The sequence below is a fragment of the Oratosquilla oratoria genome, chromosome 16 (assembly GCF_046742065.1).
Source record: "Oratosquilla oratoria isolate Oo_2021 chromosome 16, ASM4674206v1, whole genome shotgun sequence".
Lineage (NCBI taxonomy): Eukaryota > Metazoa > Arthropoda > Malacostraca > Stomatopoda > Squillidae > Oratosquilla > Oratosquilla oratoria.
In genome coordinates this window covers 36,695,736-36,720,224 of record NC_134792.1, presented here as the reverse complement: position 1 = coordinate 36,720,224, position 24,489 = coordinate 36,695,736, and the positions used below count along the sequence as shown (strand labels likewise).

Below are 24,489 nucleotides of genomic sequence, written 5' to 3'. Positions count from 1 at the left end.
TATATACACATTATATATATATATATATATATATATATACACACATATACATATATATGTATACACACACACACACACACACACACACATATATATATATATATTTATAGATATTTGTAGTAGTTTCAAAGGGATCAGTTGAATGTAGTTGGGAAGGCTCATGGGAGGGTTTGATCGACAGGATTAGGAGAGGAACAGAGGGAGTAATTGGTAAGGAACAGTGTGGTTTTAGGATAGGTAGGGGTTGTGTGGATCAGATTTTTGTGGTAAGGTAGATATATGAGAAAGCTTTAGGAAAAAGTTTGAATATTTTCTGGGTATTTATGGATTTGGGAAAGGCTTATGACAGGGTAGACAGGAAATCACTGTGGGAGGTATTGCAGATATATGGGATAGGGGAAAAGCTATTGAGAGTAATCAAGAGTTTTTACAAGAGTAGTAGAGCCTGTGTTAGAATCAGAAATGAAGATTGAGTGGTTTGAGATAAAGGTGAGACTTCACCAGGGATGTGTTATGTTCTCTTGGCTGTTCAATTTATACATGGATGGGGTGGTGGGAGAGGTAAAGGCAAGGATAATGGGCTGGGGATTGGATATGGTTAAAGAACATACATATACCAAAGGCTTTTCCCCCTCACAAGGAAGGTAGCCAAAAAACAATGGCATAAAATCCACTCCTACCCATTCCACTCCCAACACTCCTCTTCCATTCATCCCCCTCCCTCCCTCTTATCTTAGCTCCTCCTGGATGATGGGTCATCCCTGTCTGGGGTATTGGCTTCATGTTATTGTAGGGTTAAAAGCTGCTCAGTGGCATACAACAGATACTTTAGTGTCTATATGGGGCACCTCTATGGACCAGAGCCACATATAATTTTGTCTGTGGTAGAGGAAATTGCTACTCATAGAGAAATGATGATACTTTTATTACAAAAGGGATTACAAAGGCGGAGCATGCCAACAGGAGACATTTTGGTCCATATCTAGGTCGGATGCAAAAAAAAAAGAAATCATAATAATGATAAATACATACATGAATAAATAAAAACTATAATAATATAAATAATAAATAAAATACATAAATGCATAGGTATAGTTAAATAATAAACAAACAAGTAAATAGTAAATAATAATAAATTGACATATAACTACCAGTAATAATAAATGAGAATCAAGCAAATAATAATAAACAGACAAATGATAACAAAACAAATAAACAAATAATATAAAATAAATGACAGTCATTACAGCATCTTGCTTAGGTGTTTATCTAAATGATTCTTAAAGCTTCGAACTGAACTACATTGCACTGCCTCTACAGGAAGTTTATTCCATTCATTAACTACACAGTTGGCAAAGTTGTTTCTACCCACTTCCAAATTAAACATATTTCCAAACAGTTTGAGACCATTGTTTCCTGTCTGATTCTCATTCAGTGTACAAATTTGGTCACTTTTGATGTTGTCAATTCCCTTTAGAATCTTAAAGACCTGTATCAAGTCACCTCAGAATCTATGCTTTTTTAAGGAAAACAGATTCATATGTTTTAGTCGATTTTCGTATGATTTACTTTTGATATTTGGAATCAGTTTTGTGGCTTGCCGTCGTACTTTTCCAATCTGTCAACGTCTTTAATGAGATTCGGTGACCATACGGAAACAGCAAATTCCAAATGTGGATGAACTAACGATTTATATAGCTTGTTATTGAGTGATGGACTTTTTAAAGTCAAAAGATTGCACAATCAGTCCTAGAATCTTATTTGCTTTCTCAGAGGCTGAAATACACTGCTTGGATGATTTGAGATTGTTGCTGATAATTACCCCGAGATCCTTTTCACTATCCACTTTCGTTAACGAATTTCCAAATAACTTGTAATCGTACTTACTGTTATTTTTACCTATGTGCATTACCTTGCATTTACTTGTGTTAAATTTCATTAGCCACTTTTCAGACCATTGCTGTAATTTATCTAAATCTTCTTGAATATCTAATTGGTTTAAGTGATCATTTGCCATTCTGCACAGTTTTGTATCATCAGCAAATTTGGAAACAGTAGATTTTAGTCCATGGTCTATATCATTTATATATACTATGAATAGAGGTGGCCCAAGAACGGAACCTGAGGAACTCTGCTCGTTACATTTTTCCATCCAAAATTTTTTGCATTTAAAACAACTCTCTGTTCTTGATCATTCAACCAATTGCTAGCCCAACTTAACCCCTTCCATACGGTGCCGCACACGTAGGCGTCATGGGGAGCGAGTGTATTCGCGAGGCTGCCATATCGGCGTCTTGATTATATTTATTGTAGTCGCCCCTCCATAATGACATTCTTTCTAATTCTTTTGTAATCGCATTTTCTATGGTTATCAAAATTCACGGGTGAAGAGAGAACGATCGATATAAGCGGTGACTATATTTTATGATGCGAGTATTATTACGACACGTCGTACGGCTGGCATTGGTTGCTGCCACCGAGATCTAAGTCCATGACGCCTACGTGTGCGGCACCGTATGGAAGGGGTTAATAGGCTACCACTTATTCCATGTGAAGCTAATTTAGTAAGTAGTCTTTTGTGGGGGATGGTATCAAAAGCTTTTGCAAAGTCTAGATATATTAAATCTATATTGTTTCTTTTGTCATAATTCGAGATAACTGTTTTGTAGAATTTGAGTAAATTAGTCATGGAAGAACATTTCTGTCTGAAACCATGCTGGCTATTATTTATCAAACAGTTACTTTCTAAATGATGTTCGATAGCATCTCTGACGACAGTTTCCATAATTTTTCCTATGATTGAAGTCAAACTTATAGGCCTGCAGTTATTTGGATTCTTTTTGTTACCATTTTTGAATATGGGAGTAACGTTAGCTAGCTTCCATTCTCTTGGGACATCTCTGGATATAACGGATTTCTTGAAAATAATTTCTAATGGAACAACAATCTCATTTTTAATTTCCTTTAAGATTCTTGGATGCGAACAGTCAGGCCCTGGTGTTTTATCAACTTGTGAGTTTCTCTATACACCTTTTAATTTTTTCTTTTCACAGGTTTCAGTTTGGAGTTCACTTTGAGGTGTTTTGTTTATGAATACTGAGCTAAAATAATTGTTTAAAATATCAAACATTCCTTCATTTATTATACTGTGGCTGTCACTCACTTATGCTGTCCCCCCACTCTTGTTACTGTCCTTTACCATTTCTCTGAATATTCATTCATTCACTTTATATGTAAATGACCTGAATAGAATCACCAGTGACGGTGATGTCGATCAAATAATTCCAACTGTTGTCCCTGGATTCGAACCGGGCTCGTGAAATCTCACTGCTGTTGCCTTACCAACTGAGCTACTGACGCTATATCATCAAAGGGTCAGTAGCTCAGTCGGTAAGGCGACGGCAGTGAGATTTCACGAGCTTGGTTCGAATCCGGGGAGGACAGTCAGAATTATTTTATATGTAAATATTTAGTCTGAGTACAGCAGCTATAAACATGTCCTTTGTAAAAAAAATTAGCAATACAGGCTGGGCTCGGATTTAATAGAATCACATGTTACTAAGCCCTCTATAAAGGGTGCTGTCCTAGCCTCATGGAGTTATGTGACGTCAAACCAAATCACATTTAACTAATATCTATTGGGATCACTGGAAAAAATAAAATAAAAAGATTTTAAATAAATAAAATAAATAAGTATCAGAACAATTCACAGTTAATTAAATTCTTTACTGGAAAAATTATTTCATGGTAATATTGAATGAAAAATTGGTGGAAAAAATTATTCAGCAGAAATTTGAGAGCCATGATTCTCCTGCTAGAGAGAAATATGCAGAGAAGGCAAGACGAAATCTTTCTTGATTGCATCATTTCCTCATCCATTTACATCCATTGTCCGTTCACATCAATCTTTTCCCTCCCTTTATGCCATCCATCTACCTCATTCTTGGTCTTTCCCTGAAATCCCCTCAATCTATTTCTGTTTTCCATATTTTTTTTTGTGTTATTATGTACCTATTCTTCCCATTACCCAAACCTACTCAACATTCTATGATCAACCCTATCCACCCACTCTCTTGCCACCCTTACTTTCTGCCTCTTCTGATCTGCTTTGTTTATTTCTTGAGTGGAGGTGAGGGGGTTCATCCATGTAATGAATTGGTGGAGTTTAATACAGCTTCAGGTGTTAAGCTATTACTGGAAGTGCCATGTCTTACTGCATCACCTCTGACCAAGGCAGTGTAGTGAGGGATAAGAATAATCCTTCATCCAAGAAGAGCTATGATGGACGGGGAAATGAATGCTATGCTTTGACTTGTCTGCTCCCCTTACAAGCAGGAAAAGGCCCTTTTGTAAATATGACAGATCTATACATATATATCATGACTTCACTGTACACACATACAATGTGTATATACATATGCAAAACCTAATGACATTGGTGATTATGAAAAACTTAATTCACAAGAACAATATATATACAAAAAATATACACAATCACTTCCGAATTAAATGTTTACATCCTGAACTGAGACAACAGATAATAAAGCTACACAATTACAGTAGCTTTATGCTGTATACAAAATTGATGAAGGGATTAGGCCTTCAAATCTACAACACATCTTTATACAAATACTAACAGGTCCTGTTCCTTCAGCAATGGCTACTTAGCAAGTATCTGCTGCTCAGTTCATGGCTCATGTATTTGAGAAGCAATCACATGAGACCCAAGTGAGACCCCACTTCAAGTTTGTTAACACAAACTTGAGTGCCTTTGTCCATTCTTCTGCACTTGTAAACTGGACTCTGCAATTTTAAAAGACAATATTAGTACATATGTACACATACCAATGGCTTTTTCTCCCTTACAAAGGAGGTAGCCAAAATCAAAGGCATAAATCCACTCCCACCCATTTCATCCCCACATACTCCACTTCCATTCACCACTCCTCCCTCACTCTTACCTTGGCTAATCCTGGATGACTGGTCATCCCTGCATCTCGCACACTGCCCTGGGTCAGAAGCAATGTAGCAAGACACAGCACATCCACAGCAGGGCCATTTTATCTAATTGGTGACATCCCCCCTCCATCATCTCATGCAGAAAAAAAGATGGGGAGAAATCCCTTTGGGCTGCATCCAAATATCATTCATACATAACCCCCCCCAACCCCTTCCATGCATCACATCATCCATACACAACCATTCTCCACTCACCCCTATCTCCCGTCTTCTCCCTTTCTTCCTCAACAGATATTCCATGGTTTCCCAATGCCCCTTTTACCCCATCTATCCATCTCATGCTTGGTCACCCCCTCATGTTCATCCCCTCCACCTTTGTTTTCTATACCTCTTTTACTAATCTTTCTTCACTCATTCTTTCTATGCATCCAAACCATCCTAATAGTCTTCCATCAACCTTATCTCCCAAGTCCCTTTCCACCCCTACTCTCTTCCTCACTTCATTTCTCACTCTATCCAGCCTAACATACTTCTCTGGTATTTAATCTCAAACACATTTAGACTCTTCCTCTCTTATGTTCCATGTTTCTGCCCCATACAGTGCCATCAGCATAAACCAACGAGTTGTCAATAGCTGTCAACTAGAGTTCTGTAGGCTGCCGAATAAGACGAAAATTTTCAGTGCAAGGAAAGTAAGAGGCCTGGGTTGTATTGAGTGGGAGGGGGAACACTTGTGGTTGCTCAAAATGATCTCTCTACAGTGTTGAACATGTATATTGTGAGAAAATGCAAGGGAACCAAGGGGGATCAGGAAAAAACAGTGACGAGTTTGATTTGAATGTCGACATAAACGCAGAGCCCTCTGGAGGTGCTATACTGAAACTAAACGTAAATAGAGGCTTTGAGACACCCAGTGGGTTTGGTAGATTGTACGGTGATGAGCCATTTTCTGGCTTTGGTAAGTACGAAAAAAGAAATTTGAGTTGGAAAGAGAGATGAATTTTAACAGAAACTCATAGGAGAGGGAATTCATACAATTAAGGAAAGAGATGATGAATTTAAGGAAAGACCATTTTGAAGTCAATAGAGAGGTACGTGAACTAAAGAAGAAGAATTCCGAAATAAATAATGAGTTAAGTGAATTAAAGAAAAGAACTAATTGAGGTTAAATGTGAAAATGAAAAGATGAAAAAACAATGATACTACCAACAGTGAGAGGTAAATCATAAAATACAGGTAATGTGTAAAAAAAATCTTAGGTGAGGAAATTTTGCAGAAGATTATGAAATGGAATGAAAAGAGAGAAAATGAAGAGATAGTACAACAATGAAGAAATAGTACAACAACAGATGCAGAAAAATGCAAAGAACACAATTATTCACATAATCAAAGAAGCAAATTGAGTCAGAGATACAGTGGATAGAAAAAAGTGTATTGTATATGGATTATAGGAAAAACACGGTTTGGTTTGGTTAGGTACTTGAGAGAAAAAGTGGAAAAAGAAATGGCAAAAATAATTCTAAAAGAAGTACAAGATGACCAAGAAGTAGAAAAAGAAATAGAAGTATACTGAATGGGACAATATTCTAAAGAAATTGACCCCTAAAGATAAAACTAAGATCACAAATGGTAGCAGAAGACATAATGGCAAAATCAGGTAAGTTAGCAAAGAGTGAACATTACAACAATATATGGATAAAAAGAGAAATGAATGTTCAGGAAAGAGATAGAAGACACTAAGAGATTAAGCTATAAAAAAAAAAAAAAAAAAAAAAAAAAAAAAAAAAAAAAAAAAAATATAAAAAAAAAAAAAAAAAAAAAAAAAAAACGTGAAAAGAACGGAGACCAAAAGCAAGGAGTTCTATTGGAGAGTCTTAGACATGAGGCTGCAAATATGGTACACCAATGTAAGCAAAACAAAAGGAACAGAAAACAGGATGGCGAAAAAATAAATAAAAGTGGCCTATACTAATATAAACAGATTAATCTCAGAATTGAGTGAACTAAATGATTACCTGTCAGAAGAAAAACCAGACATAATGGGAATTGTGGAGACAAAATTAAGGGCTCCACTAGCACCAAATAGTGTTGGACATGGGTTATATAATTATTAGATTAAAAACAGAAATGAGAAACAAGGCAGAGGAATCTAGTTTTTGGCTAAGAAAATGTGACAAAGGTTACAGAGGGTGAAAACAATATGGAAATAATCATGATAAAAAATGAAGACAGTGACATGAAAAGTAGAAACTTTGTGGTGATTAATGTACCCCCAAAAATGGGCTCTTGAAAAGAGGGTGAACATTAAAAAATGTTAGGAGATACAAGGCATTCATTAAATGAGATGCTCAAGGATGGAAGTAACCTGGTACTTATGGGAGATTTTAACTGCAAGGTAATCTGTTGGAAAAAGATGACAGTGAAAGGTGGAGAGAATCTATGGGGAAATGTATTACTTGACATGACGTTAGAACACACAATGACATAATGGGTAATACCAGATATAGAAGTAATGAAGAACTATTGAGACTAGATTTAATATTTACAACCTGAAATTGTGGATAAGATTGAATAAGACACCATTTAGAAAGAGTGACCACATACTAAAAGAGGTTGAACTAAAGGAGGAAATACATATGTAGAGGTAAATGAGAAATACAGAAAAGGAAGACTGATGTACAACAAAACAGACTTTGGGAAACTGAAGAAATTATTTCAAAATGCATATTGGGAAAACTTTTTCAAATAAGAGACAATGTAATTTTTCTAGTTCCTCCCAAAGTCACAATCAATCAATCAATCCATACCCTCCTCCATTTTCAACAGCTCACTAAAATATTCACTTCCATTAACATCTGTTCATCTGCATCTTTTATCTTTTTCTCTCTACCTGACCCACCCCCATAAACTAGATATAAATACTATTGCATCTTTTTTTAAAGAAACTGTTAAAAAAAGTTCTAAACACTTGATGTTGCTTTTGTCTACTAAATAAAAACTATTTTACTGGTGGAACCAATGACAGGTACCTGCCATTGATGGTTATGCAAGACAAATGTCAGAGATAACCATTTCATTACTGCTCATCTTCAAATCCCATCAATGTTTCACCTCCATCCGGAGATGCAGCCCTAAGGTGATGGTACTTGGTGTCTGGACAAGGTCCAAGACCTCTACCAACTTTCTGTAGCTTCCCTACATTCTTTCAAGTAAGTAGAGCTGGTAACCAGCTACTGCTCCCCTCATGGCAGAGGAACTGATTTACACTTATATTACAAAGACAACAATCCAACAGTTCTTCCAAGAGGGATCTATGGGAGGGACCAAGGACCATTGCTGACTATTGTGAGGCTGTTGGGTTTACAGTCGATGAAATTCAAGCCAGCAATTATAATTAGTTTGCCAAGGAACCTCCAACAAACTATAATACATTTATACATTCTTCTATTACACATAGCAAGATATCCAAATAATTCAGAAGTGGGTATTCACCCACTAGTGAGTAGTACTGCTCTACATGGTATATTTACAATACTTACTTGATACAGCATGTGATTTCACTGCTAGAATCCTCAATGTATGCCTTGTTGACAACCTTGTATGGTAGATAGAAACGATCAGCCTGACCACCTTGTCCCTCTACATACTGCTGGAACTCTGACAGACATTCAAGGAAGGCCACCATAGCAGCATCATACTTGGCATTAACAAATAAACGGAAACTTCCATAGTTGTAGAGAGGTAAATTACCCGAGTTATCCAGTACCTGCAATAATTTATTAGTCAACTATTGATATTAATCTTAAAATAATGCAAATATAAATGGCGAGATATTCATGCCAGGAAAAAAAAATCTAACTTTAATGACTATGGCATGTTGTAAATGTACTAGCAGAAACTCAAGATTATAAAAGACAAGTTCATAAGAACAGTCAGCTTATGTGCCATTACTAACGAAGCAAAATGGCTACAACTGAGAGGACATCCTCACTTTTTTCACTACCATCACAATTGTTTATTTCACTTTTTGTGAAAATTACACCTTGTTTCTTCCCTAACACTACTGCCAATCCATCCATAATAGCCCATGTAAGGATTAATTATCTCAAGAACTGTTCATACAACCATACAGTGTGTGCAGACACAAGCAAGGAATTTGTTTAATGAATGACTTGCTGTCTTTGTCTGCAGACAAACATGAACACTGCTGGTTTGTCTACATAGATGGTGAGTCCATCACCAAACATATTTCTCATTTGTGTATACAGACACTGTATACTCATGTGGATGGAAATTTAATTTATAATACGTTTGTAACCCACAGATGAGTCTATAATGTTAAACCTTACCTCAATATATGACTGGTCTCCATATGGCACTAATTTGTACCTCTTGAAATTGAGACCAATTTTGCGTGCTAGAGAGGCAAGGAGCAATGTGGTTTGGCCCCAGGCAGCATTTATCTCATTCCATGAAACTGATGACGTAGGTAATCGGCCAAGTCGTAAGTTGTTAATGGTACCAAAGTGTCCTGAATACCATATGTGAAAAGTGGCATTGAAAACATTGGTATGTTTCAACTTTTCCAGTTGTGTCTGTGTATATGATAGCTGGCTCTTCAGGCTGTAAGAAAATCATGAAATATAGTTAAACAAAATGAATTTACCAAAAGACAATCAATTAATTGTTGCCTCAAGTTTCACAGACTGGAAACTCATAGCAGCTGGCAATGGTCCTTGGGCCCTGCCATCAATCTCTCTGGGAAGATAGCTTAGACTGATCTTTGCACTGTATTGGTGTGAGACTTTCTATGTCACTGGCTGAAGGCAGGAAGAGGGGAACAGTCACTGGATGTCGGCTTTTCTCGTGTCTAAAGGTGGAGTAAATACATGATGTGATCCCATGGGATGTACATAAGAGAGGTTCACCTCTCCACCACCTACCTCCAAGATTTATTATTTCTATATGGGGGTATAACCTCCAAGGGGCTGACTGTCAGTTTTTGGAATAGAGGCAATGTATCAATCAAATTTTACTGCTTTCTATTTCTTTCACCTCAGAGAGTTGACAACCAGCAACTCCCCTTCTCTTAAATGATGTTGACAGACCCAAATCCATCTATCTATACACTAAGAGCTTTTTACCCCTTATAAGGGGGGTAGCTAAATCAAAGGCACGTGCCTACTCCCACTCATTCCACTCCCATCCACCACCCTTTCCCCACTTTCATCTTGGCTCCCCATGGATGACGGATCATCACTGTATCCTGCCCGATGTCCTGGGTCAGAAGCAATGTAACAAGACACAGTACATCCACAGCAAGGCCATTTCATTTAATTAGTGATCCCCCTTCTCCATCCCCTCATGCAGAAAAAGAGAAGATGGGGAGAAATCCCTTTGGGCTGTGTCAAAATATAACTCACACATAAATATCCCCTAACTCCCCTACCCCTCCCTTCCTTGTATAACAGTATCATCTATACACAGTCACTCTCCACTCACCCCTATCTCCTGCCTTCTCCCTTCCTTGCTCAACAGACATCCCCCTCTTTCTCAATGCCCCCTTCCTCTAGCTACCATGAAGCCATGCAATTCTGGGCAAAGAAAATTAAGGCAATAATTAAAAGATTGAGGAAATCACAAGTACCAGTATTGATCCTTGTGCATTTCTACTTTTACTTTCTTAACACTTGAATATAATCAAAATTTTCCAAAATGATTCTCACCTATGGTTTTCCTCTTCCATGTGCATAACTTGACTCTTATGGGTGCAATATTCACGCCAGAAGCGCTCTTCTTCATTACGTAGTCTTGCTTGAACCTGCTGGTGCTCTGCAAGGACTTCCTGTGCTTTAGCTTGTTCCTTCTCTACCTGAGCTAATTCTGCTATCAAACGTTTCTCTTCTTCCTCAAGCTGATTAAAAAAGTGATGATAGAGATCATAAAGAAATTATGCATGCATCTATATAACTTAAGTAATTTTTCAAATAGTATTACTTGTCTTTTTTTAGGATGTGGTATACATATATATGCATGTGGGTGTGTATTTACCTAGTTGTATCTTGTGGGAAGGGGAGCTATGTTTGTGGTGTCCAGTCTCTGTATTTCGCAGTATCTAAATTGTTCTTAAATTTGTGTATGGTTTTTGGACACATTACCATTTCATCCAATTTGTTCCATACATCCACCATTCTGTGGGGAAAGCTGTTCTTTTCCAGGTCTTTTCTATAACTGTCTTTTTGGATTTCTTTCCATGTCCTCTTGTATTTCTCATATCCCAATTGAGTAAGACTTCTCTATCAAGGACTTCCATACCTCTCATATGTGTGTGTGCATGTGTATATATATATATGTCACATCCTTAGTGTGAATAGAATCCTGTGGTTGTGCTGTACAATGCCCTTGTGTGAATAAAGTCTCCTGTTTGTAATTTTAGGGCATGCCTTGTGTGAATATATGTTATAAATTTGTATTGTATTTTATAATATTAATGTGTATATCTTAAAATATTAAGCATTGCGCAATACCCGTCTTTTGGAGTGTGCCTCATTACATATTATGAGATGATGCCAAGATCAGTAATGTACCATAACTTGGTGGGAAAGCCCACTCTGCTTCCCCATTGGCTGAAGATTTTTAAAATACCACTTTATATACGTTTTGCCATACTTGAAACATAAGCTCCCATTCCTGGGGTATAAAAGGGCAATGCAGAGAGTGACCTGGGTACAGAGACCAGAGAGACATAGAGAAGAGAAGAGAGATATCCAGAATGCAAACAGAACAAGGAGGACAAGAAAAGAAGCTGATGCCCAGGGCCCATCTGAATATATGTAGAAATTATTCTATATTCATCGATTACAACAACTCCCTTAAACAAGTCTTTTGGACCACAACTATTACCCGTCTCCACGTGAAGTGCACAGCCTTCATGTTTTCCTGAATTGTTTTGGACATCTGACTGCTGCTGGACTATGTGTGATTCAACATGCCCTCACTGTTATTTTCTCAATTACAAAACACCATCCAATATCTTACATGTCCTTGACTACCAGATACTTCACCTACTAGAAGAACTACCAGAAGCTTCCCCTACCAGAAATTACTGTACATAATCTTCACCTCAAAGTACCTATTTGTCCCCGACGACCATTGGTGCAACCTCACAACCAGATTCAAGACTTGTCTACACCATAATCAAGACTTTGTTTCACCAACCTGTTCTTAAGTGCACACCCGGCTACTCTACTGGGTAAATAAGTTTGTGTGTATATTCTATGTCACATTGCTTGGGTCAAATGCAATACAGTGAACAAAAGCTCTTCTACAGCAGGGCTCAACAGGCTTAACTGGTTCACCCTCTGCTTCATCATCTGGCATCCTCCCTCCTCTTCCATTCGAAACAATCTATGAAGCAGATGAGAAAATTCCTTCCTGTTACATCATCCCTTCATCCATTCACAACCTTCCCCTAATTACAGTGATCCCCCATTATTTGCAAGGGATATATTCCAAGACCCCTCGTGAATAGCAAAAAAAGCATTAAAAAGGCCTTAGAATATCCATTTTGATAGTATAAATCTTGTTTTAATGCTTTTATATTGTTTTATGATGTAAATGCATGTTAATGCTCCATATTTAAAGTTATCTTTTAAATATAATTATAAATTTTATATTAACCACTTCAGTACAAATCAAATTCTTGTGTGTAGCATCGGCTGCCATATGAACAATGCATCACACTACTCACATTATAAAATATAAAGTCACTGCTGTATTACTCATTCTCTTTTACTCTGAGTAATAATAAACACAGAAAACATGATCAAACCAGTTCACAGAATCCAGGGGTAACTCATGTATAACTAAAAAAATATATATAATCAAGATCCTGGTGCTGGCATCCTTGTATACCCAATCATGCCTCATGATGCCTACTTAGGTATCATCATACCAAAGTGGTTAAAATAAACCTGTCCTCACTAATAATGAAAGACTGGTTGAATATTGCACCCTGATTGGCTACTCTCAACTTTCCAGCCAATAGCATAGCCAGAAATATTGATCATAGAGATGTTGGCATCCCATACCACATCTCTATTGTTTATATTTAAATTTCATATTAGTTTACGTTCTGTGTATTATTTTGCTCAATGTATACATGGATGGGGTGGTGTAAGAGGTAAATGGAAGGGTAATGGGTCGGGGACTGGGGATCATTATGGAAATGGAGAAAAGTGGGAGCTAAGCCAGTTGCTGTTTGCTGATGTCACTGCACTTGTAGCAGGATCTGAGGAGCAATTAAGGAAGATAGTGACAGAATTTGGGAGGGTGTGCAAAAAAGAAGGAAGTTAAAGATAAATGTGGGTAAAAGAAAGATGATGAAATGTACAAGGGGAGAGGATGGTAGCAAATTGGAAGTGAGTATTAAGGGAGAGAGACTGGAGAAAATGTATAGCTTTAGATACTTGGGGGTGAATGTGGCAGGAAAGGGAGGAGTGGAAGTAGAGGTAGAATGTAGATTGAGAGAAGCAAGAAAATGCCTTTGGGGATTACAAAGTGTAATGAGAAATAGACATACAGGAATGGATATTAAGAGGAGATTGTAAGAAGGGGTGATTGTGCTGATAGCACTGTATGGGGCAGAAATATGGAACATATGAGAGGAAGAGTTTAGAAGAAAGAGTTTAAATGTGTTTGAGATGAAATGTCTGAGAAGTATGGTAGGGGTTACTAGGCTGGAGTGAAAAATGAGATGAGGAGGAGAGCAGGGGTAGAAAAGGAGTTGGGAGATTGGGTTGATTAAAGAGTATTGGGATGGTTTGGACACATGGAAAGAATAAGTGATGAAAGATTAGTAAAAAAAAAAAAAAAAAAAAAAAAAAAAGTGTGGAAGGTGATGGAGTGAACAGGAGGGTGGCAACCAAGGATGAGATGGATGGATGGGGTAGATGGGGTGTTGGGAAAGAGGGGCAAATTCTGTTGAGGAATGAAGGGAGAAGGCAGAAGATAGGGCTTAATGAAGAATAGTTGTGTATGAATGATGCTGTGATGCACAGAAGGGAGTGGGCAGGGGATGGGGGGGTTGATTAGGAAGTATGAGTGAATGATATTTTGAACCAGCCTGAAGGGATTTCTCCCTGTTTTCTCTTTTTTTTTGCATGAGGGGACAGAGAGGGGGGTCACAGATTAAATGAAGCAGCCTTGCTGTTGATGTGTTGTGTCTTGCTGCATTGCTTCTGCCCCAGGGCAGTAGGCAAGATGCAGGGATAATCTGTCATCCAGGAGCAGCCAAGAAAAGATGGAGGGAGGGGCGGTGAATGGAAGTACAGTATGTGGGGATGAAAGGGGCGGGAGTGGATTTATGCCTCACTTTGGCCTCCCTTGTGAGGGGGAAAAAAACCCCTTGGCATTTGTACGTATTTAGAAATCAAGTAATAAAAAACTCACAAGGATTACAAAGGCGGAGCATGCCGACAGGAGACCTTTTGGTTCATATCTAGGTCGGATGCGAAAAACAAATCATATTAATAATAAAACAATAAATAAATCTATAATAATGTAAATAACAAATAAAATACATAAATAAATGCATATGTATAGTTAGATAATAAACAAACAGGTAAATAGTAAATAATAATGAATTGACATATAACTAATTATAAATGAAAATCAGACAGACAAATGATAACAAAACAAAAACAAATAATATAAGATAAATTATAATCATTACAGCATCTTACTTAGGTATTTATCTAACTTATTATTATTATTATTGTTTTTATTTAAGGTTTCAAGTACTAATGCTGATATGCATTGGCCTTGCAGATAGGCAGGAGAATCACAAATACATGTTATTTAGGTTTGATGGGAAAAGCCACAGATATGTGGGGGTTCACTGCACCTGTAATTTATGCACACCCTCTTCCCTGACTAACGTTCCATTTGCATCAAAAGACCCTTTAACCATATCCATCTATCTCATTCTTGGTCTTTCTCTCAAGCTCACTCCCCATCTGCTTTCCACAATCTCTCTGCTAGTATTTCCTTATTCATTCTATATGTCCAAACTATATCAGGCACTCTTTGTTCTACCTTATGTGATAGTTCCCTTTCCATCTGTTCTCCACCTTACCTCCACATTTCTCATTCTTGTAACAACTATCATATTTATTTAACATTTTGTCATTTAAATAAAATAAAAATAATTCTTTCCTTAAAGGGAGAGCAATTCCCCATAAGCTTTGCTTCATGCTCTCCCTTTTCAACAAGTAATTTTTAAAAAAAATTGTATATATGTATGTATAAATTGTATTTTATTTTGTTGAATAAACCTTAACTAACTAAAATATTCAGTCTTCCTCTCCACCTTACATTCCAATTCTCTACTTCTTATAACACTGTGGGTACAATAAGTTTGTCCATTTATCTCCAATTTTTACTTATATTTCATGACAATGCATCCTAGACATTTGCTTACTCACCTTATTCTACAATTTATATAATGTCCTTTCTTCCATTAAAATCCCCAAATACTGTATTTAAAAATCTATATTTCCTCAAGCTTCTCACCCTTCACACTCACATTCAACATACTACCATCATTATTCTTTGCACATATCATCACTTTACTTTTGCTCACATTTACTTACAACTTTCTTCTCTCACATAGCCTTCCAAACTAAGTCACTATGTTATTCTTTCCTTATAATTCAATGTCATCCACAAATAACAACTGATTCACTTTCTGTCTTCTAAGATGCATATAACAAAAAGGAAAAAAGTCACAAATACAAGAAATGTACAATTTACCTTGCTAAGTTCCTCTTCCAACTGCACTACAGTCTGCTGATTCTGTGGTGAATCATTGAGAGTTTTGAGGAGTTGTGTGTACATATGTGCTTGTTTCTGTGTACGTGACAGGCTTGTATCCATAAGGTCCAACAGAGAATCAGTACATAGCTCACAGAGAGGATGGTCAACATCACTGTTGCAACTCACTAAGTCAAATAAGCCTGTTGCCACCTAAGACAGAATAAAATTCAAAGAATAAGTAATCTATTCTACCTGAAGAAATACTCTTTAAGTAATTTGTGGCATACTGATTAAAAAAAAAAATCCAATAAACAAGCACTTTCTACCTTCATTGGCTGGGTCTTCTCTACATCAGAGGAATCCCCAACAAGCATGAAGCCATGGGGCTGATGACCTGAGTCAAACAACTGTGGTGGACCAACATATTTGTTGACACAGGTGCTATCAAATTCAAGTTCTTCTTCTGGGTATATTGGCACTGTAAATACAAACGTTATATTAAACAGATACAAATGATAAAATCAGACATCTATATATATATAATAATTTGGTAAGAATACAAATAGCAGTTTAGAGGGAATGGAATATATAACTACTATTTCTAAGCAGCATGTGACATTTTTTTTAATCCCTTTCAGACTACACAAGTATAGGTTTTACATGGCTCCTCATATCACTCATATTACATGTCTAACACAACACAAAAGGCATGGAATAAATAACCCTGCACTATCTTATATTTATGCAATACACACAGCAGTACAATAATTCTCCAAGAGATTTGTGGGTTAACCAAGGGATTGCTGCCAAATATCTTAGGCCCAGAGGTGGGCATTGTTAACCAAAAAGTTAACTTTGTTAATCATCAATCCATTGATCAAAAAGTTAAATTCATTAATTGTTACTCTGTTAATTTAAGAAGAATGTAACAGAAGTTACCATTAATCCCTCACGCCACTGGCAGTAGCCATGATGCTGGCGTGCTTTCTTGGGAGATGATGGTAAAAATGAGCTTGATGAAGTACAGCTACTCGAATCTTAGGAAGCCTAAGCTTAGCTTTCCCCCTAAAAAGAACCTGACTTCACCCTCTACTAAAACTGTATGAACTTGGCAGTGAGTTCTCTTCATGTGCTGTTTGAGATTGTTCAGATTTGACATGTTATCCCTTAGTTAGAAGACTTGGGTAGGCACACCTTGCAGCTGAAAATCAATTTCTCTTCCCTTGAGAAAGAAGAAAGTAGTTCTTCATCTGGATTTTGAAATAAGATATGTTTTACAAAGCTTGATAACATGTAAATACAGCTGAAATTGAGATATTGTTGGAATATATATATATATACATTTATCAACCACAATTCACTTTAATTCTAAGCCATCAACATCAAGACACTTGAGGAGGCATACATGCAGAAATTGAAATGTGGTACAGCCAAGGACTCAAACCTGTGCTAGCATGTGATAAGTGATAAAGACTTAACCGATGGCATAGTTGTTTAAGTTAATAATTTTCAAAGTAACTTAAATGTTAATCTGTTGTTGAAATTGTTAACTTCATTAATTAATGATTAACAGATTAATGGAGTGGTACCCAGCTCTGCTTAGGTCCATGTAGTTTTGTAAGACTTGAAGCAACAGACTGATTAATCTATATTCACTAAGAGAGTAACGCCACTTCCAGATGCTAATATCTTTATTCACTTACAAATCCTGTACCTATGACTTTTATAAATCAATAATCACACAGTCCAGTCCCTTCCAACTGACAACTAAATATAATGAAATAATTAAATGTACTTACATGCAAGTTCTGCTAGAACATGTTCATTTAGAAGTAAGAAGCTTTGATCAAGTTGTAGGGGCTGGAGGCATCGTTGACATACAAAATTTGCTGTTACCCTTGGATCCATTTTCCATGTGGTGGTACCTGAAAAAATAAGAATTAAAATATATGAAAATGAAATTCAATTACTAAAATACTGCACTTTTAGATGAAAATTCACAAACACAGCTCCTATGTATGTGCCATTTAAAAAGTTAAAGTTCAGCAATGGAAGACAAAAAATATAAACTCTTTACTGATTTGATTTTTTGAAGTACGTTATCTGGTGGAGATGGAATCAGCCAGATGAATGGAATTTTTTTTTTAATTGTAATATATGTATGAGTCCTCTATAATAGTGTATTTAATTAGGGTTGTGCAATTGTTACCATTTTGATAAATGTTGGATTTGAATTCAATCAACCAGCCTTTCAGAATCCACTTCTGAACAGTTGATAGAACACAAGATTGTGATTTTTTTTTTCCTTAGCACCACTCAACTGCTCACCTATACAGATGACCTGACTATAATAATCCAGCACAGCAACTCCAAAATAGTTCCTAAGAATACCCAAATAGACTTAGACAAGCTGTAATAATGGCCTTCCCTCAGGGGGTCACTATTCACTTCAGACAACCATTAACCCCTTACCCGGCAACTTTTTTTTTTTTTTTGAGGAAACGTTTCATTTTAGGACAAAATTTTATTGATTTTTATAGTATTTTTCATACTGATTATGGAAATAACTTTTACTTTATCTATTACTAATATTTTACTTGAAATTTTATTTTGAAGATACTATTTCCGGCAAAAATGAGATCACTCGTCTTCCCTTTTCTTATTGTCTTTTTCCCAACTTTAGAATCAAAAGTAAAGGGAAATTACACATTCATTTTACTCTTTTTTTTATATCTTATTCTACAATTGATAATCCAGGATTTCTAGTGAATCAGAAGCATGGTGTGGGAGAAACCATGTTTTGTTCCGACACATCATGTAGATTTTTAATTGCATCAAAGCACGTTGTAATTGCTGTGCAACATGCCATTAGGTTGGGAATGGCCTCACAGAGGGCAATTACTTGTGGTGAGTCTGGCAGGTTTGAGGGTGTCAGCAGTGGGACGGCTTTTGGGTGTAACTGAGGGGGTGGTGGTGGTGTGTGTGCAGTCTGTGAGGTGGCCACCTGAGCACGCTTTTTACATCCGTGCCATACATTCACTCTGGGTTCATGACAGTGGGGGCATTTCCACATGGACAGATTGGGAGTGGGAAGCTGGTTGGCTGCAGAAACCCCATCAGTGTTGGTGGGCTGAGAGGGGGTATGATGAGGGCAAGTGCGGGAGGGGTGAGTACCTGCACACCACCCACACTTGTTAATGGAAGCAGTACAATACCGAGATATGTGTCCGACACCCCAGCATTTGAAGCACCAAGGCTCTTTATTTTTCATCTTTCGGAACTCACACGGTGGTAGGCAAGGAAGAAAGCTGAAGTGATATTCTGTAGGTGGCAGTTGGGAGAGGCTCCAGATGATAACAAGGTGGTTGATGGGTGTCCCATGTTGGTAGAAGTGGCACATGCTGTATATGCCCGGAAGGTTTTTCGCTTGGGATGGGTCAACACCGACAGGATAGTGGGTGATGAGATACATGGGAAATCTATGTGGTCTACTGATCGAGTCCTGAAGATCAAGCATTAAGGATAAGAAATTACCCTTCATGGTACTCTCAATGATCTCGGTACGTCTGCGTGAAACACATACATACCAAGAGGTGACACCAGACATTTTCACTTCAGCTAACTCCAGATCGAGCCTGAATGACTTGGTAATTTCAGCAAGCCAGCGAAGTTTCATATCCACGGTTGGGTTCTCACAGAAGATGAGTTTAACATAAGCAGTTCTGGGGACAAAAGCAGGGGAGGTATTGGCAACTAGGGGAAGTGAACTGTGGGTGACAGGGTGAGGGTGAGAGGGGGAGTTATTGGAAGCCGTGAGTTTGGAGTTCTCGTTGTGCTTGAATGACTTAAAAGCTGGAGAATAGGATTCGCTTGTGTTCAAATCTGGTACTCAGATTGCTTGGTGGTGTGGGTGTGGGTGGCAGCAGCGATGGCTGTGGTGGCAGTAGTGGTGGTGGCAGTGGTGGGCTGGGTAGCTGGGAGCAGTGGCTGCCATGGTGTGCTACCAACATGTTACTCGTGCACTGGCAACAAAGGCCAATGTTACTCAGTGATATCCTCATCCTCGCTGAGGGCAAGGTCGGCATCAATACCGGTAAGGGTGGCCAGTCTAGAATAAGCCATGTTGCCTCAGCAATATGGCACAATGTTAATGGGGCTGCAGTGACATGGGTATGACGTTAAGACATGTCATATTCCTTGAACTGTACATGTGCACACAGGTGGAGCAGTGGACAGAGGGGTTTTGGCCAAGGATAGGATTCTCTTATGGCAAATATTGACTAAGTCCTTTATCACTCAAAACTACTTATACCACAAGACTGATGTCTGGTGCTTACTGTTGTGCTCAGCTAAGGCTGGAAGACAGTAGCTCGCTGGATCTTCTATAATTTCTTTGAAATAGTAGGTCAATTGCAGTTGTGTTTATATTCACAGTCAGCAATGGCCCACCTAACACTAAAAATCAACACGAAAATAATATGGGATTTAATCAACCTAATGCTACAAAGCCCTCTGTGAGGGTTACAGTCCTAGCCTTCTGATAGGGAGGAGTTTGTAACATTAAACAAAATCAATCAAAGTCTTCAAACCCTACTCAACTACACCTCTGTAACACACTATCATGAAAATAGATACCCTACATACTACACAAAATAAAGCATGGGGAAAAACACAATGCACTAAAACTACCAACAGAACATCTGAGTACAGAAACCAAAATCCACCTCATGGAACAACACATTCATGAGCCTTCAACTGTATTCACCTACCTTGCTGCATCGCATGAGCATAACCAACTCAGTGCATAAAAAACTATACCTGTAGTTTATCACATATCTTCAACAACCTTCTATCTCCATGCAACAAAATCATACAAAAACACATTCATACTCAGATTACAACACATGCACTTCAAGAATGACCACTAAACTCCTAAATCCATTAAACCTCTCCAGACATTAGCTCAGAGAAAAATCCCTCCCATGAGAAGCATGAACTACACTAATACAACTGTATTCAGGTCACCATCCAACACTTAAACAATACCAACATACATTAGGCCTCACCACAGAAACTGCACCAAATACAACTATCATACAAGACATTGATCACCTTATCCTACACTGACCTACCCTTACTATACTCAGACAACATATTTCTACCTTAAGTGACTTATGGATTGATACAGTGGCTGTTGTCAGTTACCCAAGTCCAAGATCCATGGGTTCCTGCAAGAGAGATCTAGGGCAACAGATTGATTGATTCATCGTTTTGGCTTTTGAAAGATTTATATTTCCTAGGAAATATATTCTTTATATAGAATTACCCCCAACAAATAAAAATAGACCTATGTTTGTCACAAAACATAATTTGGTATGATAATCAAAACAGAGACAAGATTTTCCAAATCATCAAAAAGAAAGCCAAATGTATTGTAACTTTGGGGATGCATTGCATGCTAATATATAATGTTTCATTAATTCATGATTTTGCAGTAATCTACAGTAATGATGGGTTCATGCCTTGTTTGTGGGAATGTAAAACTTCTCCATGATCATAACTTCCAGTATAGAAGTTGGACCAATACTGTGGCGATCCCATTTATCTGGACCACTTGCTAAAACAAAACAAAATTGAGATTAATGACGACGGTATAGCTGTGTTGGTATCACTGTGTTTATATTGAGAGGGGTCCCTGGGGTGGAGAGTATATATAATCAGCCACTTTCATTGTCCGATTAGCTATCAGTGACAATCGGAAATGACGGTGATATCTTCGCCACAAATCAATATTCATCCAATTAGCATGCTCCTTTTACCTACCTTTTCTTCCGAATTATCAGTTCATATATGTTTATGTTCGTTATTTGTATGCATGCGATGTCAATACTAATACGATGGGATACGACGAACAAAAACGACGCACAAACAACTTGTCTTCAGTCACTACTTCCAATAACCAGTTACTTAATTCAACCCATCCCACTGCATCGATATACATTTACCTGCCTACAGTGAAATCTTTTATATCACCGCCACATCCATTAGTTCCTTTTAAAATGAAGAGTCATACGTTTTAGCCATTAAAAGTATATGTTAAGCTATTATCGCTCCTACGTCAGATGGTGTTTTGTATTCAGGCCTCGTTTGTTTACAAAGTCAGCTGATTACTAAATAATTTTGGCCTCTACGTCAGATGGTGTCTTGTCTTCAGGCTTCCATTGTTTACGAAGTCAGCTGATTACTTAAAATAAGATGAAAAAATAAACACATATTCAATTCATATTATCCTCAGTATAATCAGTATAAGATAAAATACACACACAAAAGTGGGAAGTGAACGTCAAAATAAAGAAATGTAGTGTAATGGAATTTGGAAAAAAGTAAATAAAGAATATCAGGACTGTTTGTCATATGTGTGCAACTGAAACGCGGGGGACGATGTTTGAATCTTTATTGTGACTTGGGCCACACCGGACGAGGCCGAAGTGCCTGCATGCACACTGCGTCGGGGGCGGAATCGAAGGGAGCCCGCGTACGAGGACGGCAGGTCCTCCACCGAGCAGAGAGGCAGCCTGGTGCTGTAGAAGCGCAACGCATCCGTCTGCAGTACCACTGGCAGGGCAGGATCGAAGGGCCCCAGCACGGGCGGCGACGATAGAGCTCGCCTGACTAAGGACAGGCGTGACGATACCTTGCTGTACCAATAAGTCAAGGTATTTCATCGCTTGAACCTGAAATGCGAACGGTATCGGCCTGGCCGTGTGGGCGGCGAGGGGCGCCGCGTCGGCTTGCAGGTCAGTTCTCACGAGGGTGGGGGAGAGAACCATTGTTTTTCCTAGGGGAGTGGTGCTGGGGTCGTCGTTGGAGACCAGCACGTCACTAAAATCCCGTAGGAAGTAGTCGCGAGTGGCGGCCGGTGAGCTGTCAATGGGCAATGTTAGCTCGGCGCACCTGTTCGCGTATGTCATCGCCAGGACAGGCTCCGGGAAGTCGAGTGGGACTATGGCCAAGCCGAAGGAGAGGAGGGGTGTTCGGACCTCCCCGTGAATCCGTATGGCGGCGTTGCGGTCCCTGTCTCCGACGTCGAGGTGGTCCGGAAGCGTTCCGTTGCGGGGGGCCAGGTAAGATATGTCGGCCGCGACGTCGGCGCCAATAGCGGCGTCTGTAGGCTGGCTCCGGATATCTCCAACGTGCCTAGCTGCCAAGTGCCTATCCCTGTGATGTCCGCACCTATGTCAGGCAGCACGGCGCGGGCGCTGACAGGTGGTGGAGGGCGGTCGGCCGGAAGCGTCCCGTTGCAGGGGGGACATGTGAGATATGTCGGCCGCGTCGTCTGCGCCGAGAGCGGCGGCTGTAGAGCTCTTGATATCTCCGACATGCCTAGGTGCTGAGGGCCTATCCCCGTGATGTCCGCACCTGTGTAAGGCAGCACGGCGCGGGCGCTGACAGGTGGCGGAGGGCGATGGGCCGGAAGGCACCAGGACGGCAGGTGCCAGCCTTTCTAAGAGAAGGAGGAGGGGAGGTGCGTCTGGCGGGGAACCCTTTACATGGCGACACGGAGCATGCGTGCAGATCCTACTGGGCGTCCGAAACGGTCACCATCAATGCATCCTGTGGGCGGCTGTGGCGTCGCCACCTTCTGTGGTGACGTAATTGCAACGAGGGAGCAGAGGTGGTGATACGGGCCCGTGCGAGTCAGCTGGGCTCCGCGCGGGTGGCATTCGCGGCGAGTCGGGCGAAGCAGGATAAAGGCCTTGTTCGCGCGGCCTGCGTAAGTGGCCTGGGCCCCGTGCAGGGTGATGTTCGAGGCTGGTAGGGCGAAGCAGTGGGATGAAGGCCTCTTTGTTTGCACCACTACGTGCGCGAAGGCGCGTCACTATCACACGATTTTTCACGGTCCCATGCATGCACACTGTGATCGGCACTGCACTCTCAGTCCAGCGTGTTCACTGTCCCCTATTGGTCTATTTCCGTCAGTGCTTCGTTCACATACACGCCACCGATTCAAGTATTGTCCCATGTTTCACTGTTGCATGCAATTGCGAGCATTATCCTACTCACTGCGTCATGTTTGTCATATGTGTGGAACTGAAATGCGGGGGACGATGTTTGAATCTTTATTGTGACGTAAGCGTACAGGAGTGAGAGCGTTGTATGCTCTTTGTATGGGAGACTGGTATAGACTGACGTGGGGGCAACGTCGTTCTCCTTACGCAGAAGGGAGACGATGCCACGCCGTACACATGTATGAATGAAGGCTTTGTGGCTGTAACAAAGAGTCCTTGTACTGGAAAGCGTCTGGTGGTTGGGGCACTCTACAACACACGGTACAACCCTACAGTGCCTTGCATGTGTCGAATGCCAGGGCACCTTATAGCACTACGCCACAAGGACAATGTTAAATCGTTATAAAGAAAGTAAGTTCCGAAAAGGACTTTGGAGTAATCATCACCAAGGACATGTCCCCAGACAGGCATAGCACAATAGTGAGAATATGTGAAAGGATTTTGAAAGATTGATGGACCAAATAGCTTGAAATGCTAAACATTCTGACAGAGAGCCAGTTTGGGTTCAAATCTGGAAGGCCATACGTGTCGAACCTTTTAAAATTTTACTCGAAAGTGACTGATGTACTGCAAGAGGGTTGGGTGGATTGTGTGTACTTCAACCTAGAGAAGGCATTAGATAAAGTACCTGATAGTCGACTTATGT

The 24,489-nt window shown here is 39.2% G+C and overlaps 1 protein-coding gene across 6 annotated transcripts; it reads right to left on the bottom strand.

Annotated features, from left to right (window-relative positions):
- Positions 1-908: 908 nt before the first annotated feature.
- Positions 909-21,934, bottom strand: LOC143033901 (beclin-1-like protein). 6 transcript variants are annotated; one of them, XM_076199527.1, is made up of 9 exons: positions 21,780-21,929; positions 21,297-21,391; positions 17,574-17,699; positions 16,101-16,252; positions 15,772-15,984; positions 10,686-10,873; positions 9,309-9,582; positions 8,499-8,725; positions 909-4,803 (listed from the first exon to the last, which is right to left on the bottom strand). In XM_076199527.1, the coding sequence occupies exons 2-9, from the start codon at positions 21,373-21,375 to the stop codon at positions 4,695-4,697; spliced, it is 1,368 nt and encodes a 455-aa protein (XP_076055642.1). In that variant the 5' UTR covers positions 21,376-21,391; positions 21,780-21,929; the 3' UTR covers positions 909-4,694. The 6 variants fall into 6 exon arrangements, with proteins under 6 accessions (XP_076055642.1, XP_076055643.1, XP_076055644.1 ...); XM_076199528.1 differs by lacking the exon at positions 21,780-21,929 and adding an exon at positions 21,598-21,767; XM_076199529.1 differs by lacking the exon at positions 21,297-21,391 and having other exon boundaries at positions 21,780-21,934.
- Between the last annotated feature and the right edge of the window lie 2,555 nt (positions 21,935-24,489).

Bases quoted from the DNA above. Each gene is read 5' to 3' on its own strand.
- LOC143033901 (XM_076199527.1), bottom strand. From the start codon at position 21,375: ATGGGATCGCCACAGTATTGGTCCAACTTCTATACTGGAAGTTATGAT. The intron at 17,700-21,296 runs GCATGAACCCAT...TTATTTTTTCAG, and splicing joins TTTACATTCCCACAAACAAG to GTACCACCACATGGAAAATG. The intron at 4,804-8,498 runs GTAAGTATTGTA...TTAAAATTGCAG, and splicing joins GAAATCACATGCTGTATCAA to AGTCCAGTTTACAAGTGCAG.